Source organism: Procambarus clarkii, chromosome 36, assembly GCF_040958095.1.
Source record: "Procambarus clarkii isolate CNS0578487 chromosome 36, FALCON_Pclarkii_2.0, whole genome shotgun sequence".
NCBI lineage: Eukaryota > Metazoa > Arthropoda > Malacostraca > Decapoda > Cambaridae > Procambarus > Procambarus clarkii.
In genome coordinates, this window is record NC_091185.1 from 26861953 (window position 1) to 26875953 (window position 14001).

General features: G+C 42.5%; 1 protein-coding gene across 1 annotated transcript in view; it reads right to left on the reverse strand.

Moving 5' to 3' along the window:
• LOC123756241 (uncharacterized) overlaps positions 1–14001 on the reverse strand; it is a 579026-nt gene that overhangs the window by 14586 nt on the left and 550439 nt on the right. The window contains exon 10 of the mRNA XM_069336707.1: positions 8311–8453. Coding sequence (XP_069192808.1) covers positions 8311–8453 — 143 coding nt within the window. The remainder of the gene's footprint in view (positions 1–8310; positions 8454–14001) is intronic.

Sequence of the window (14001 nt, forward strand, 5' to 3'; positions counted from 1 at the left end):
CTGGGCAAGATCAAAGCCCCCTATCCCCCACCCCACCTCCCTCTGAACCTCTGGTAACTTCCCCACAGGAGGATGAGCCTACCCAAGTTGTCCTGCCCATGGAAAGGTTTCATACACTAGTGGGGAGGGTGGGTGAAAAGTCATAGGAAAGTGAGCTTCAAGGTAATGTACTCAAACATCGATGGGATTACTAATAAAGCAAGTAAAAGGACGCTGGTATAAAACTCTGATGAAATGGGACTCACAGAAACAAAATTGTCAGGCATCATAACAAACGCTGTTTCCAAAAGACTACTATATAATAAGGAAAGAGAGGGAAGGAGGAGGATGATGAAGAGGAGGAGTGGCCCTGCTGATAAGGTAGGAATGGAGTTTTGAAGAGTTGGAAATTCTGGGCTGTGATGGATTCAGAGATTACATAACATGAACTATAACAATGGGTGGACCTAAGATAATAGCAGCAATCATTTACAACCGTCCACTAAGTGACAGAAGGCCTAGTCAGGAGTTCGATAGGAACAATTTGGCCACCATTAATATAATAGAGAGAGTAGCTTCAGTTGCCTGCAGGAATGGATCCAGATTCTTAATCATGAGGGATTTCAACCATAGAAATAGACTGGGAGATGGGGAAACCACATGGAAGTGCAGATGCATAGAGCTAAACTCTTGGAAATGGCAACAAAAAACTTTCTGAAACAACATGTCAAGGGACCCACAGAATGAGAAGCAATGGCGAACCAGCTAGACTCGACATGACATTCACCTTGAACGAGTAAGAAATAAGAGAAGTCAAATTTGAAGCCCCCATGGGAATGAGTGACCACAGTGTATTGACATTTTCGAATCTGATGGAGGTAGGGATAAACTATCCAATGAAGGGATATGAAGCAAAAAGGCTAATTTACCGAAGAGGAAAATATGACGAGATGAGGAACTTCCTAATGGGAATACAATGATAAACATAACTCAGAGAAAGTACTGTACAGGATATGATGGACTACGTCATCCTGAGGTGCCAGGAAGTTGCATAAAGGTTTATCCCGGCCCAAAATGAGAAAAATGCAAAGCAACACAAGAATCCATGGTTCACCCAGGAATGTAAGGTAGCAAAGCAATTGAGTACAAGACCATGGAGATACCACAGGAATAACAAAACACATGAGAGCAGGGAGAGATGCCAGAGGGCCAAAAATTAGTACCTAAGAGTGAGGAGAGAAGCAGAGAGACAGTATGAAAATGACGTCGTGAGTAAAGCTAAGACCCCAATCATAACTGCTCCATAGCCACATCAGGAGGAAAACAGCAGTGAAGGAATAAGTGATAAAACTGTAAAAAGGGGAGGACAGATACACAGAGAATGACATGAAGGTGTGTGAAGAGCTCAAAAAGAGATTCAAGAAGGTTTTCAGAATAGAACAAGGAGAAGCCCTTGCACTAAATGAGAAGGGCGGCAAACCAAGCAACCTTGTAGGAATTTTAGCTCACCAGTGATGAAGTCAAAAGGTATCTTTTGGAGCTAAATGTGACAAGGATTTTGGTCCTGACAGAATTTTACCATGAATACAAAAAAAAGAGGTGCAGAAGCACTATGTGTGGAATACTCTATGGTGTATAACAGGCCAAGGGAAACAAAAGACTTATTGGAAAGTTGGAAGACAGCAAACGTAGTCTCAATATACAAGAAGGGTGACAAGAAAGAGGCACTGAACTACAAGCTTGTTTTCCTAACTTGTATACCATGCAAGGTGATGGAGAAGATCGTGAGGAAAAGGCTCGTAGAACATTTGGAGTGAAATAGCTTTGTAACACACCACCAGCATGGGTTCAGACATGGTAAATCGTGACCCACTGGCTTAATAGTGTTCGATGATCAAGCATCAAAAATTAGGCAAGAGAGAGAAGGGTGGGCAGACTGCATTTTCTTGGACTGTCGGAAAGCCTTTCAGACAGTACCCTATAAAAGGCTGTTACAAAAGTTGGAGCAACAGGCAGGAGTAAAAGGTAAGGTGCTCCAGTGGATAAGGGAGTATCTAAGCAACAGGAAACAGCGAGAATCTATGAGAATGGAGACATCAGAGTGGCGAGATGTCACCAGCGGAGTCCCACAAGGCTCTGCTTTTTTTCCCATCCCATTGTATATTAGAAAACCCATCCTGTTTCTAATATATGTAAATGACCTTTCAGAGGTATTGACTAATTCCTCTCTATTCTTGCTGATGGTACAAAAATTATGAAAAGAATCAGGACGACCTAGACAAACTAGAGGAATTGCCTAGAAAATGGCTACTAAAGTTCAACTCAGGAAAGTGTTAACTTTAAAGTGAAAGTGTTAAGGAAAGAGCAATTAGGCAAAGGGAGCAGAAAGCTGAACACAAGGTACCATCTGGGAGGTGAAATCCTGCAAAGGCATATAGAGAGAAAGATCTGGGGGGTTGATATCACACCGAACCTGTCCCCTGAGGCCCACATCAAAAGGATATCATCAGTGGCATATGTCAGATTTGCCAACATATGAACTGTCTTTAGAAACATGTGTAAGGAATCATTCAGGACCTTTTTTACCACTTATGTAAGACCAATCCTGAGTATGCAGCTCCAGCCTGGAGTCCATACCTATATAAACACATGACAAAGTTAGAAAAGATTCAGCGGTGCGCCACCATACTAGTCCCGGAACTGAGAGATATGAGCTACGACGAAAGGCTAAGGGAGCTAAACCTCACGTCCCTGGAAGACAGAAGAGTAAGGGGAGACATGATAATCCCTTTAAAAATTCTCAAGGGAAGGAACACAAGTGGGAAACTTAGTAACCAAATGAGCCACAGAGACATTTTAAATTTTTGTAAGTGTCAGAGTAGATAACAAATGGAATGCACTAGGAAATGATGTTGTGGAGGCAGACTCCATACACAGTTTCATATGTAGATTTGATAGAGCCCAGTAGGCTCAGGAGTCTGTACATCAGATGATTGACAGTTTAGAGGCAGGAGCAAAGAACTAAAGCTCAAATCCCGCAAGCACATTTAGAGGAGCACACACACACACACAACATTTTCCTGGACTGTCAGAAAGCATTTGACACAGTACCCCATAAGAGGCTGGTGCATAAGTTGGAGAAACAATCTAGAGTAATACGCAAAGTGCTCCGGTGGATAAAGGTCTTACCATTACTGTTACTGATATACTTCAATAATAACCCAAAAGGTTTAGACTCATTTCTCTCAATGTTTACCGACGATGCCAAAATTATGAGAAGGATTAAGATAAAGGAAGACAACTTGAGGCTTCAAGAAGACGTCGTCCCACTGAAGGAGTAGTCCAACAAATGGGTATTAGAATTTAACTGTAGCAAGTGTAAAGTTATTAAAATGGGTGTAGGGGATCATGGTCCCACACTCATGGCCCAGTTCCTTATCTCATGGTCCAGATCCTTGTCTCATGGCCCACATGCTCGTCTCATGGCCAGCATCTTGTATCATGATCCAGCTCATTGTCTCATGGCCCAGCTCATTATCTCATGGCCCAGCTCCTTGTCTCATGGCCCAGCTCCTTGTCTCATGGCCCAGCTCCTTGTCTCATGGCTCAGCTCCTTGTTTCATGGCCCAGCTTCTTGTCTCATGGCCCAGCTCCTTGTCTCATTGCCCAGCTCCTTGTCTCATGGCCCAGCTCTTTGTTTCATGGCCCAGCTCCTTGTCACATGACCCAGCTCCTTGTCTCATGGCCCAGCTCCTTGTTTCATGGCCCAGCTCCTTGTCTCATGACCCAGCTCCTAGTCTCATCGCTCAGCTCCTTGTCTCATGGTCCAACTCCTTGCCTCATGGCCCAGCTCCTTGTCTCATGGCCCAGCTCCTTGTCTCGTGGCCCAGCTTCTTGTCTCGTGGCCCACCATCTTGTCTCGTGGCCCAGCTCCTTTTCGCATGGCCCCCAGCTCCTTGTCTCATGGCCCCCAGCTCCTGGTCTCATGGCCTCCAGCTCCTTGTCTCATGGCCCCCAGCTCCTTGTCTCATGGCCCCCAGCTACTGGTCTCATGGCCCCCAGCTCCTTGTCTCATGGCCCAGCAACTAGTCTCATGGCCCAGCTCCTTGTCTCATGGTCCAGCTCATTATCTCATGGCCCAGCTCCTAGTCTCATGGCCCAGCTCCTTGTCTCATGGCCCCCAGCTCCTGGTCTCATGGCCCCCAGCTCCTTGTCTCATGGCCCAGCAACTAGTCTCATGGCCCAGCTCCTTGTCTCATGGCCCAGCTCCTTGTCTCATGGTCCAGCTCATTATCTCATGGCCCAGCTCCTAGTCTCATGGTCCAGCTCCTTGTATCATGGTCCAGCTCCTTGTCTCATGGCCCCGAGCTCCTTGTCTCATGGCCCAGCTCCTTGTCTCATGGTCCAGCTCATTATCTCATGGTCCAGCTCCTAGTCTCATGGCCCAGCTCCTTGTATCATGATCCAGCTCCTTGTCTCATGGCCCAGCTCCTTGTCTCATGGCCCAGCTCCTTGTCTCATGGCCCAGCATCTTGTCTCATGGCCCCAAGCTCCTTGTCTCATGGCCCCCAGCTCCTCGTTTCATAGCCCACAGCTCCTTGTCTCATGGCCTAACATCTTGTCTCATGGCCCCCAGCTCCTTGTCTCATGTCCCCCAGCTCCTTATCTCATGGCCCCCAGCTCCTTGTCTCATGGCCCCCAGCTCCTTGTCTCATGGCCCCCAGCTCCTTGTCTCATGGCCCCCAGCTCCTTGTCTCATGGCCCCCAGCTCCTTGTCTCATGGCCCAGCTCCTTATCTCATCCAGCAGAGTGCTGACAGTTGTCAAACAAACTGACGAGTTATCTTTGTCTGACAACCTGTTGTCTGCCTAATTATCTTTGTAAACACAACAAAAGTTCCAATCTCTCCTTTAGATAACATTATAGAGAGTACCAAGTACCTTCTTGGGTAGTAACCTGGTAGGAGTACCATGTTCCTTATCCTCTCTCTCTCTCTCTCTCTCTCTCTCTCTCTCTCTCTCTCTCTCTCTCTCTCTCTCTCTCTCTCTCTCTCTCTCTCTCTCTCTCTCTCTCTCTCTCTCTCTCTCTCTCTCTCTCTCTCTCTCTCTCTCTCTTTTTTTTTTTTTTTTTTTTAAACTAAGACTAGGATTCATAAGGGATGCCTAATAACATACCTAGGGAAACTGCAAGCAAGAGCAGTTATCCTACCTCAGCTCATCTGAAGCCTACACCTAGAAACTCATTTATTTCATAAGAGTATACTTTGAAACTAACACATTGGGAACTATCATATATTTAACTTATGTAAGCTAAGTTGAAACCTACTCCTAGATGCCTATTTATTTCATGAGCGTGTAATTATTTGCTTTAGAAGGAGTAGCCTTTATTCATTAAAAAAACATTAAGTAACAATCATATAAGGAACAGGATGAGCTTGTAGCCAGCTGTGTGCCAGAGTCTTCATGTGAACATGAAGATGAACTCTCTCTCTCTCTCTCTCTCTCTCTCTCTCTCTCTCTCTCTCTCTCTCTCTCTCTCTCTCTCTCTCTCTCTCTCTCTCTCTCTCTCTCTCTCTCTCTCTCTCTTTAAAATTTTAACTGTTAGCAAATGTGTAATTTAACCCTCGAGAACCCACGAAGTAAACGAGGGATTCGGAGCATGATAACCTAGAGATTAACAAGTTCCCTCTTGCATTAAGCTTCTTAGGATACTGACAGTAGATAAGCTAGTGTTTAGATATGCTTTTTTTAGAAAAGTTTGTTTTTAGATAAACCTGTTTTTAGATAAGTTTGTTATTTAGAAAAGTTTATTTTTAGATAAACCTGTTTTTAGATAAACTTGTTTTAAGATAAGCTTGTTTTGAGATAAGCTTGTTTCAGTTAAGTTGGTTTTAAGATAAGCTTGTTTTAGATAAGCTTGTTTTAGATAAACTTCTTTTTAGATAAACTTCTTTTAAAATGAGTTTTTTTTAGGTAAACCTGTTTTTAGATAAATTTGTTTTTATATAAGCTTGTTTTTAGATAGCTAATTTTTAAGATAAGCTTGCTTTTTAGATAAGATTGTTTTAGATAAGCTTGTGTTCAGATGTACGCTTAGTCTTAAACAAGCTTCGAGTTAGAGTACTACGTTTTCCTCATGGTGCCAAATGTTATTTTATCTTAAGACTTAGACGATTTGGTTCTTGTCTGCTTCGTCATCCAAGATTTGATATCTTCTTCTGAAGACTTTACGACCATGACTTCATGTTACTGTTCCAGGACTTGTGGTTCCCACGATGCTCTGCTCTTAACTACCACCATCTGAAAGTTTTAACCGGCGTGACCTAAACTTTCTGAGAGCCATGATCTGAAAGTCGAAAATATAACGACCTTATGGTTTCAATAACGCCAGAACTAAAGTATAAATAATATGATTCCACTTGTAATTATCGTTGTGTAGTTCATTTGAGAGTTTTAGTTCATATTGCATATAATGATTCAGTAAATGACTCGAGGTTCATGATGGGAGTGATTCGAAGTTCTTCATTACGAGGGGGGGGGGGGATATCAAGGGAAAGCGGCAAGCCATTACGACTATATAGCACTGGGAAGGGATCAGGATAAGTATTTGGGATGGGACGGGGGGTAGGAAGGAATGGTGTCCAATCCCCGACCGTCCACTTATGGACTGTCGGGGATTGAACGCCGACCTGCAGGAAGCTTTACCGTGGCTCTACCGTCCAGCCCAAATGGTTGAACTACCTTCCATTACGAACATTTATGAAGCTTAACCCTAATTTCTTAACTCTATAACTAAATGGCTTGACGTATAGGATCAGAAAACATATACTCAAATATTCTTGTCTACGGAGAGCTTGTCTAACTTGAACTGTTATCTACATTCGTTTTCCACTCCTAAGTTTCCACTCCCATGAAGTCAGCTTTTGCCTTGTGTGATCCTGTTTAAATGCTTGTTATTGTCGTATAAGCATTAAATCCTGATCCTATTTAATGCTTGGCATGTTATGATATATTGCTACTGTGATCTTATGTACTGGCTGTTATCATCTCATATATTGACAGTTGTAATCCTATATATATATAATGTCTTCTACAACGACATATATTGCTTGCTATAATCCCATATATTGGTCCCATGACGGACTTGATAATAGCCCAGAACGGACTTGCTAAAAAGTCCAGGATAGAACAGAACGTCGTCACCTTCTTGACCATGAGGGTTGGAGCTGGACGTCTAATATTAACGACCTTTACCCATGCAATTAGAGCTCCCTAAGATTCCCCTCCCATGGCTTAATTTTCGTCCTAATTGACTAGATTATGTCTTCGGTGATTTTAAGTTGCCGCTATTCTCACCACAAAGCTTGACTCATAGGCTAACAGAGATTGACTGCTAGGCTAACAGAGATTGACTGCTAGGCTAACAGAGATTGACTGCTAGGCTAACAGAGATTGACTGCTAGGCTAACAGAGATTGACTTCTAGGCTAACAGAGATTGACTGCTAGGCTAACAGAGCTTGACTGCTAGGCTAACAGAGATTGACTGCTAGGCTAACAGAGATTGACTGCTAGGCTAACAGAGCTTGACTCATAGGCTAACAGAGATTGACTGCTAGGCTAACAGAGATTGACTGCTAGGCTAACAGAGCTTGACTGCTAGGCTAACAGAGATTGACTGCTAGGCTAACAGAGATTGACTGCTAGGCTAACAGAGCTTGACTGCTAGGCTAACAGAGCTTGAGTGCTAGGCTAACAGAGATTGACTGCTAGGCTAACAGAGCTTAAGTGCTAGGCTAACAGAGCTTGACTGCTAGGCTAACAGAGATTGACTGCTAGGCTAACAGAGATTGACTGCTAGGCTAACAGAGATTGACTGCTAGGCTAACAGAGATTGACTGCTAGGCTAACAGAGATTGACTGCTAGGCTAACAGAGATTGACTGCTAGGCTAACAGAGCTTGACTGCTAGGCTAACAGAGATTGACTGCTAGGCTAACAGAGATTGACTGCTAGGCTAACAGAGCTTGACTGCTAGGCTAACAGAGCTTGACTGCTAGGCTAACAGAGCTTGACTGCTTGACTGATCAATGAATTAATTCATGGGTAACAGGAATTTTAAATCACCTCACATGAATTATTGAATGAATGAATCAGCAAAGACATTGCTGATTCCTTTATGGTACAAAAGTTCTGGGTAAGGTGATTGACATTTACACAAGACAGAACACGAATCAATCATGTTTTAACCAATGAATCAATAAACCAAATCGCCACCTATGTAACGCAGTAAATCAAGAATGAATCTGTGAAGTGAGTGACAACTGTTTCCCACCTTAAGCTTGCGTCCTTCCGTCTCGTAGACCTCCATGACGAAGCTCTGAGGAAGACCTCCGTCGAAGCCTTCGTCGCATCTCACTTGAACGGCGTCTGTGCTCTCGTTCAAGACGGTACAGTTCCTGAGGGCGTCGGGCGGACCTGCGGTAGTGGGGTAGATGGTGTTAGTGGCTTGTGGAGTGAGGTGCATGACTGGGGAATGGTGGATGGGAGGAGATGATGGCTGTATGGAGAAGGAAGTGGATGAGAAAGAGGTGGAGGAGCAGGAATAGAGAGGATGTGGGAGAGGAGGAAGAGGAGCAGGAGGTGTGGAAGGATGGGGAAAGAGACATAGTAGAAGAAGGTGGATGAGAAGGAAGAGAAGGTGGAAGAAGAGACATAAGTAGGGCAAGAATGCGAACAAGAAAAATAAAAACTACGAAGAGGGACAAAAGAATAGCAAGAAGCAGAGAAGAAACAAAAACAAAGAAAAAGATCATAAAAAACAGCTCAAGAAAATAAACAATATGCCAGTACAATCAATAAGAAAATCAAGAGTAGCGAGGGTGTAGGAGATAGGAAGACAAACAAGGCGAAACAACAGTCAACGAAGAGAATTATGAGAACAACAAGGAACAAAAAGAACTTTGTAGATAACCCGAGATGGAGTCGTTATCTGGAAGCTTCAACTCAAGGCTTAGAGATTAAGGAAATGATGAAGGATTACTGTTAGAGCCTTCAGTTCGTCGAACTGTTTATTGTTGGTGGGGCCGAATTAACTCTCATTCTCTAGTAGGTTGTAATATGAACATACTTTGAAACGAAAAGGATTTGTGAGGATCGACGAGAAAAAAACGAGGCTGAATACTCACACACACACACACACACACACACACACACACACACACACACACACACACACACACACACACACACACACACACACACACACACACACACACACACACACACACACACACACACACACACACACACACACACACACACATACACACACACACACACACACACACACATATATATACGGTTGAGAGGCGGGACCAAAGAGCCAAAGCTCAACCCCCCGCATGCAAAACTAGGTGAGTAAAACTTGGTGGGTACACACACACGCACGAATATGGTAATACTTAAAACATCATTTTAAATATACATAAAAGAAACATGATACAGTGACATATTTACATATTTGTTACATGAATGTTAATATTTTATAAAGCCCCTAGTATGTAAAGTATTTCGGGCACAATATATATATATATATATATATATATATATATATATATATATATATATATATATATATATATATATATATATATATATATATATATATATATATATATATATATATATATATATGACGCGACACTTGAGCGCGTTTTGTAAAACTTATTACATTTTCAAAGACTGTAGTTTACACACACACACACAACTTTAACTGAATAGAGCTTAAACATCTTTCGAGTTTTTATACCTACATTTGAGTAAAGTGACATGTTAAAATAGTTTTGGATGAGGTGAAAATAAACTTTTAACACAAGACAGAACACGAAACAATGAAATACAAACAGGTATTAAAAGTAGGTAACTGCAGATGGCCTATTTTTATTGGCCCATACTTCTTGATGCTTCTATATTGGAGCGGAGTCTTGAAGTGGGTAGAATATAGTTGTGCATTAATTGGCTGTTGATTGCTGGTGTTGACTTCTTGATGTGTAGTGCCTCGCAGATGTCAAGCCGCCTGCTATCGCTGTATCTATCGATGATTTCTGTGTTGTTTGCTAAGATTTCTCTGGTGATGGTTTGGTTGTGGGAAGAGACTATATGTTCCTTAATGGAGCCCTGTTGCTTATGCATTGTTAAACGCCAGGAAAGAGATGTTGTTGTTTTGCCTATATACTAAGTTTTTTGAGGCTTACAGTCCCCAAGAGGGCATTTGAAGGCATATACGACGTTGGTCTCTTTTAAAGCGTTCTGCTTTGTGTCTGGAGAGTTTCTCATGAGTAGGCTGGCCTTTTTTTTGGTTTAATAGTAAATTGTCAGTTGTATCTTCTGATTTTTTTCTGTAGGGATAACGTTTCTACTAACAATATCTTTCAGGACCCTTTCCTCCGTTTTATGGGCTGTGGAAAAGAAGTTCCTGTAAAATAGTCCAATAGGGGGTATAGGTGTTGTGTTAGTTGTCTCTTCAGTGGTTGCATGGCGTTTCACTTTCCTTCTTATGATGGCTTCCACGAAACCATTGGAGAAGCCGTTGTTGACCAGGACCTGCCTTACCCTACAGAGTTCTTCGTCAACTTGCTTCCATTCTGAGCTGTGGCTGAGAGCACGGTCGACATAAGCGGTAACAACACTCCTCTTGTACCTGTCTGGGCAGTCACTGTTGGCATTCAGGCACATTCCTATGTTTGTTTCCTTAGTGTAGACTGCAGTGTGGAAAACTCCGCTCCTTTCCATGACTGTTACATCTAGAAAGGGCAGCTTCCCATCCTTCTCTATCTCGTAAGTGAAACGCAACACAGAATTCTGCTCAAATGCCTCCTTCAGCTCCTGCAGATGTCTGACACCATGTACCTGTGTAAAAAGGTCGTCAACATACCTGCAGTATATGGCCGGTTTCAAGTTCATGTCGACTAAGACTTTTTGCTCGATGGTACCCATGTAGAAGTTTGCAAACAGGACACCTTGGGGAGAACCCATGGTGACCCCATCTACTTGCTTATACATGTGTCCATCCGGTCTCAAGAAGGGTGCCTCTTTAGTACAAGCTTGGATTAGTTTCCTTAGAATGTTTTTTGGTATGTCAAGAGGAGTACAGGCCGGATCACGATACACTCTGTCGGCTATCATCCCGATTGTATCATCCACAGGTACGTTGATAAACAGTGATTCTACATCCAACGAGGCTCTTATCCCTGTGGCCCGTGTTCCCTGCAGAAAGTCAACAAATTCCTTTGGAGACTTCAGGCTGTAGGCGTAAGGGACATATGGAGTCAGCAAGCCGTTGAGTCGTTTCGCCAGTCTGTACGTGGGTGTGGGTATCTGGCTGATGATTGGCCGAAGTGGGTTTCAAGGCTTGTGTGTCTTGACATTTCCATACGCATATCCAGGTTTATATTCCCCAATAATCTTTGGCAGATGGAGTCCGGATTTCTTGGCGTTCACAGTTTCGATCAATTTGTTGACCTTTGCTTAAAATTCGGCTGTAGTGTCCTTCGTTACCCTTTGGAATTTAGTTTGGTCAGAGAGTATAAGGTTCATTTTCGCCAGATATTCGTCTTTTTTAAGAATGACGTATATTGGCGACTTGTCGCCTCTCCTGACAACTATCTCCTTGTTCTCACGAAGGCTCTTAGCTGCCGCTTTGAGCTCGGGGGACAGTATGGTGTTTCTGTAGTTGCCTCGATTCTTTCCTCCTTCCGCAATAAGTTCTGCTTGTAAGGTATCTTTGGTGGTGACCTTCTTTTGTGTCTCGAGGTCGAATATGTCGTCCAACAGAATCTCCAACTCCACTTTCCGGGCCATCTCACACGGTCTGGACATAACGTGACAGTTTGTACCCAGATTTAGGAGAGTGACTTGGTCCTCAGTGAGGTTGATTCCTGCAAGGTTCAGGAAGCCATCTCTTGGTCGTGGAATTGACATAGGTCCTCCATATAACGTTGTTAGTTTTTTTATTATCCTTGTTTCAGTGCTGAGGTGATGTCGGTCTGTGAGGATGTCGAGGTGTTGTTCAATGCGAATACGGAGACTTTCGTCGATGTTGCTGTTTCTCCATTCGTTTGTAGCATGAAGTAGTTGCGTTTTGTTGTCTTTGATTTCATTTTCTGCCTATATAAATTAAAATTATATATGGCATTACAATATTTATAAACTTGTAAATTTCACTCTCAGCAAATGTAGCTTTTGGTACCATTCTCGGTTACTATGTGATGCAATGTGGTTTTAAAAGAGGTCTATCTGCTGCTGATCTCTTGCTAATTTTTTCCACTAATTTTTTCCATCAATCAGTGGATAAGTTCTTGATTAGCTGTGTTGTTGGCGTGCGCTTGACACTCTGGATTAGCAAGAAAAGCTTCAATCACTAGGGATTTCTGGTTTAATTACAGAGCTAATGAGGAACTACCTTCAAGAACGGACTCTACGAGCAGTCCTCAATATAACAGAACCCTTAAGCAACTCAACTGCCAGAGTTCTACAAGGTAATGTGTTTGACCCTTTGCTGTGGAATGTCATTTTCAAATGGTCACTACACCTCATTCGGGAATTTCAAGCCTATGCTGACGACTGCACTCTAACCTTTGCTCATGGAAAACGGAAGAAATTCCAACTGCTACAAGAATCATTAATCACATCTCTCAGCAATACCCGCATGAGGAAGGGTTTTGCAGGGCACATTTATGGCTCAGAAAATGTAGAGGATGATGATAACTCGACAACCTGTTTAGAGATGAGAATAGAGATTTAGATAGAGTTTAGAGATGACACTGACCTATTTGGAATGAAGTTTGACCCCTCATTGACCATGACAAGCCAGGTGCTTAACCTAGCCCACATGGTAGCCAGGATACTTTGGCCCGTTTTCCAGAGCGTTCGCAACATCACTAAAAATATTAAATTGCCCGAAGCTAACCTAACCGAGGAACCGCGAACAGAAAACGCGACATCACTTTCGCGAGCCGGTACTATGATTTTGAGTACAACAGGTTTTGGTCTCAGGAAATCTTTACGTCAAAATGTGACGAACGTTTAGAGAATTTGTTGTGAAAGTTACAGCCGTACAGCGCTACTCATATCTTCACGACAGCAGCGGCTGCAAAACCTTATATGAAGGACAAGTTCGCTCTCATCTTGAGTATGCAATCCTCTCCTGGATAGCTTGCACTTAATCATTCCTCGGAATTTTTGGAAAAGGAGGGAAACATTGCAAGAAAACTCTTGACGAAATCTGGCTCGACTGGTAAAAATACATGAATCCCCAACACCAACATCTTGTTGGTGCACTTCTTTTTATGGATAAGGCTAATATGATCAAAGTGCCCCACCTGGCCCAACTTCGTGGACAACAAGAAGTTGGCACTAATAACACAAGGCTATCAACCATCAACATCCTCATGGTGATAATGCCATTCTCAAAAACATCAGCGATCGTTCACTCCGAGGCTGACTCCCATCTGGAACGTGTTCACTCAACACGTTGATATGTGGGATGTGAACGTCAACCGCCCACATGTAGAATCTGCCACACATCTGACTGTTGGGTTATCATGTTTCATATATGATAGTTACTTAGAATTACAGTTAGTTATTCTTATCAGACACAAATAATAATCTCATGATATAAATATTTTGGGGTAGACTTCAGAGGAGAATAGCAGTTCACACTTGAAGTCTCACAACGAACCTGAATGACATTTCTAATGAACCCAAGTCTGAGATTATAAGATAAATGGAAGAGAGAGAAAATACATTGGCTCTTACTGCAAATAAATTTAACCTACCTCAAACAGATTAGTAATCATATCAAATAAGTCAGTTTTCACTTAAACTAAATAGGTTTTCTAAACAAATGAATATATGATATATAAATTTCAATCTGAAAATTAAAGCCCTACACAAATATCTTCACCTTCACAATTCATCAAATCACGTTGCAACGATTATATTATTATCAATATTGATTTATAAA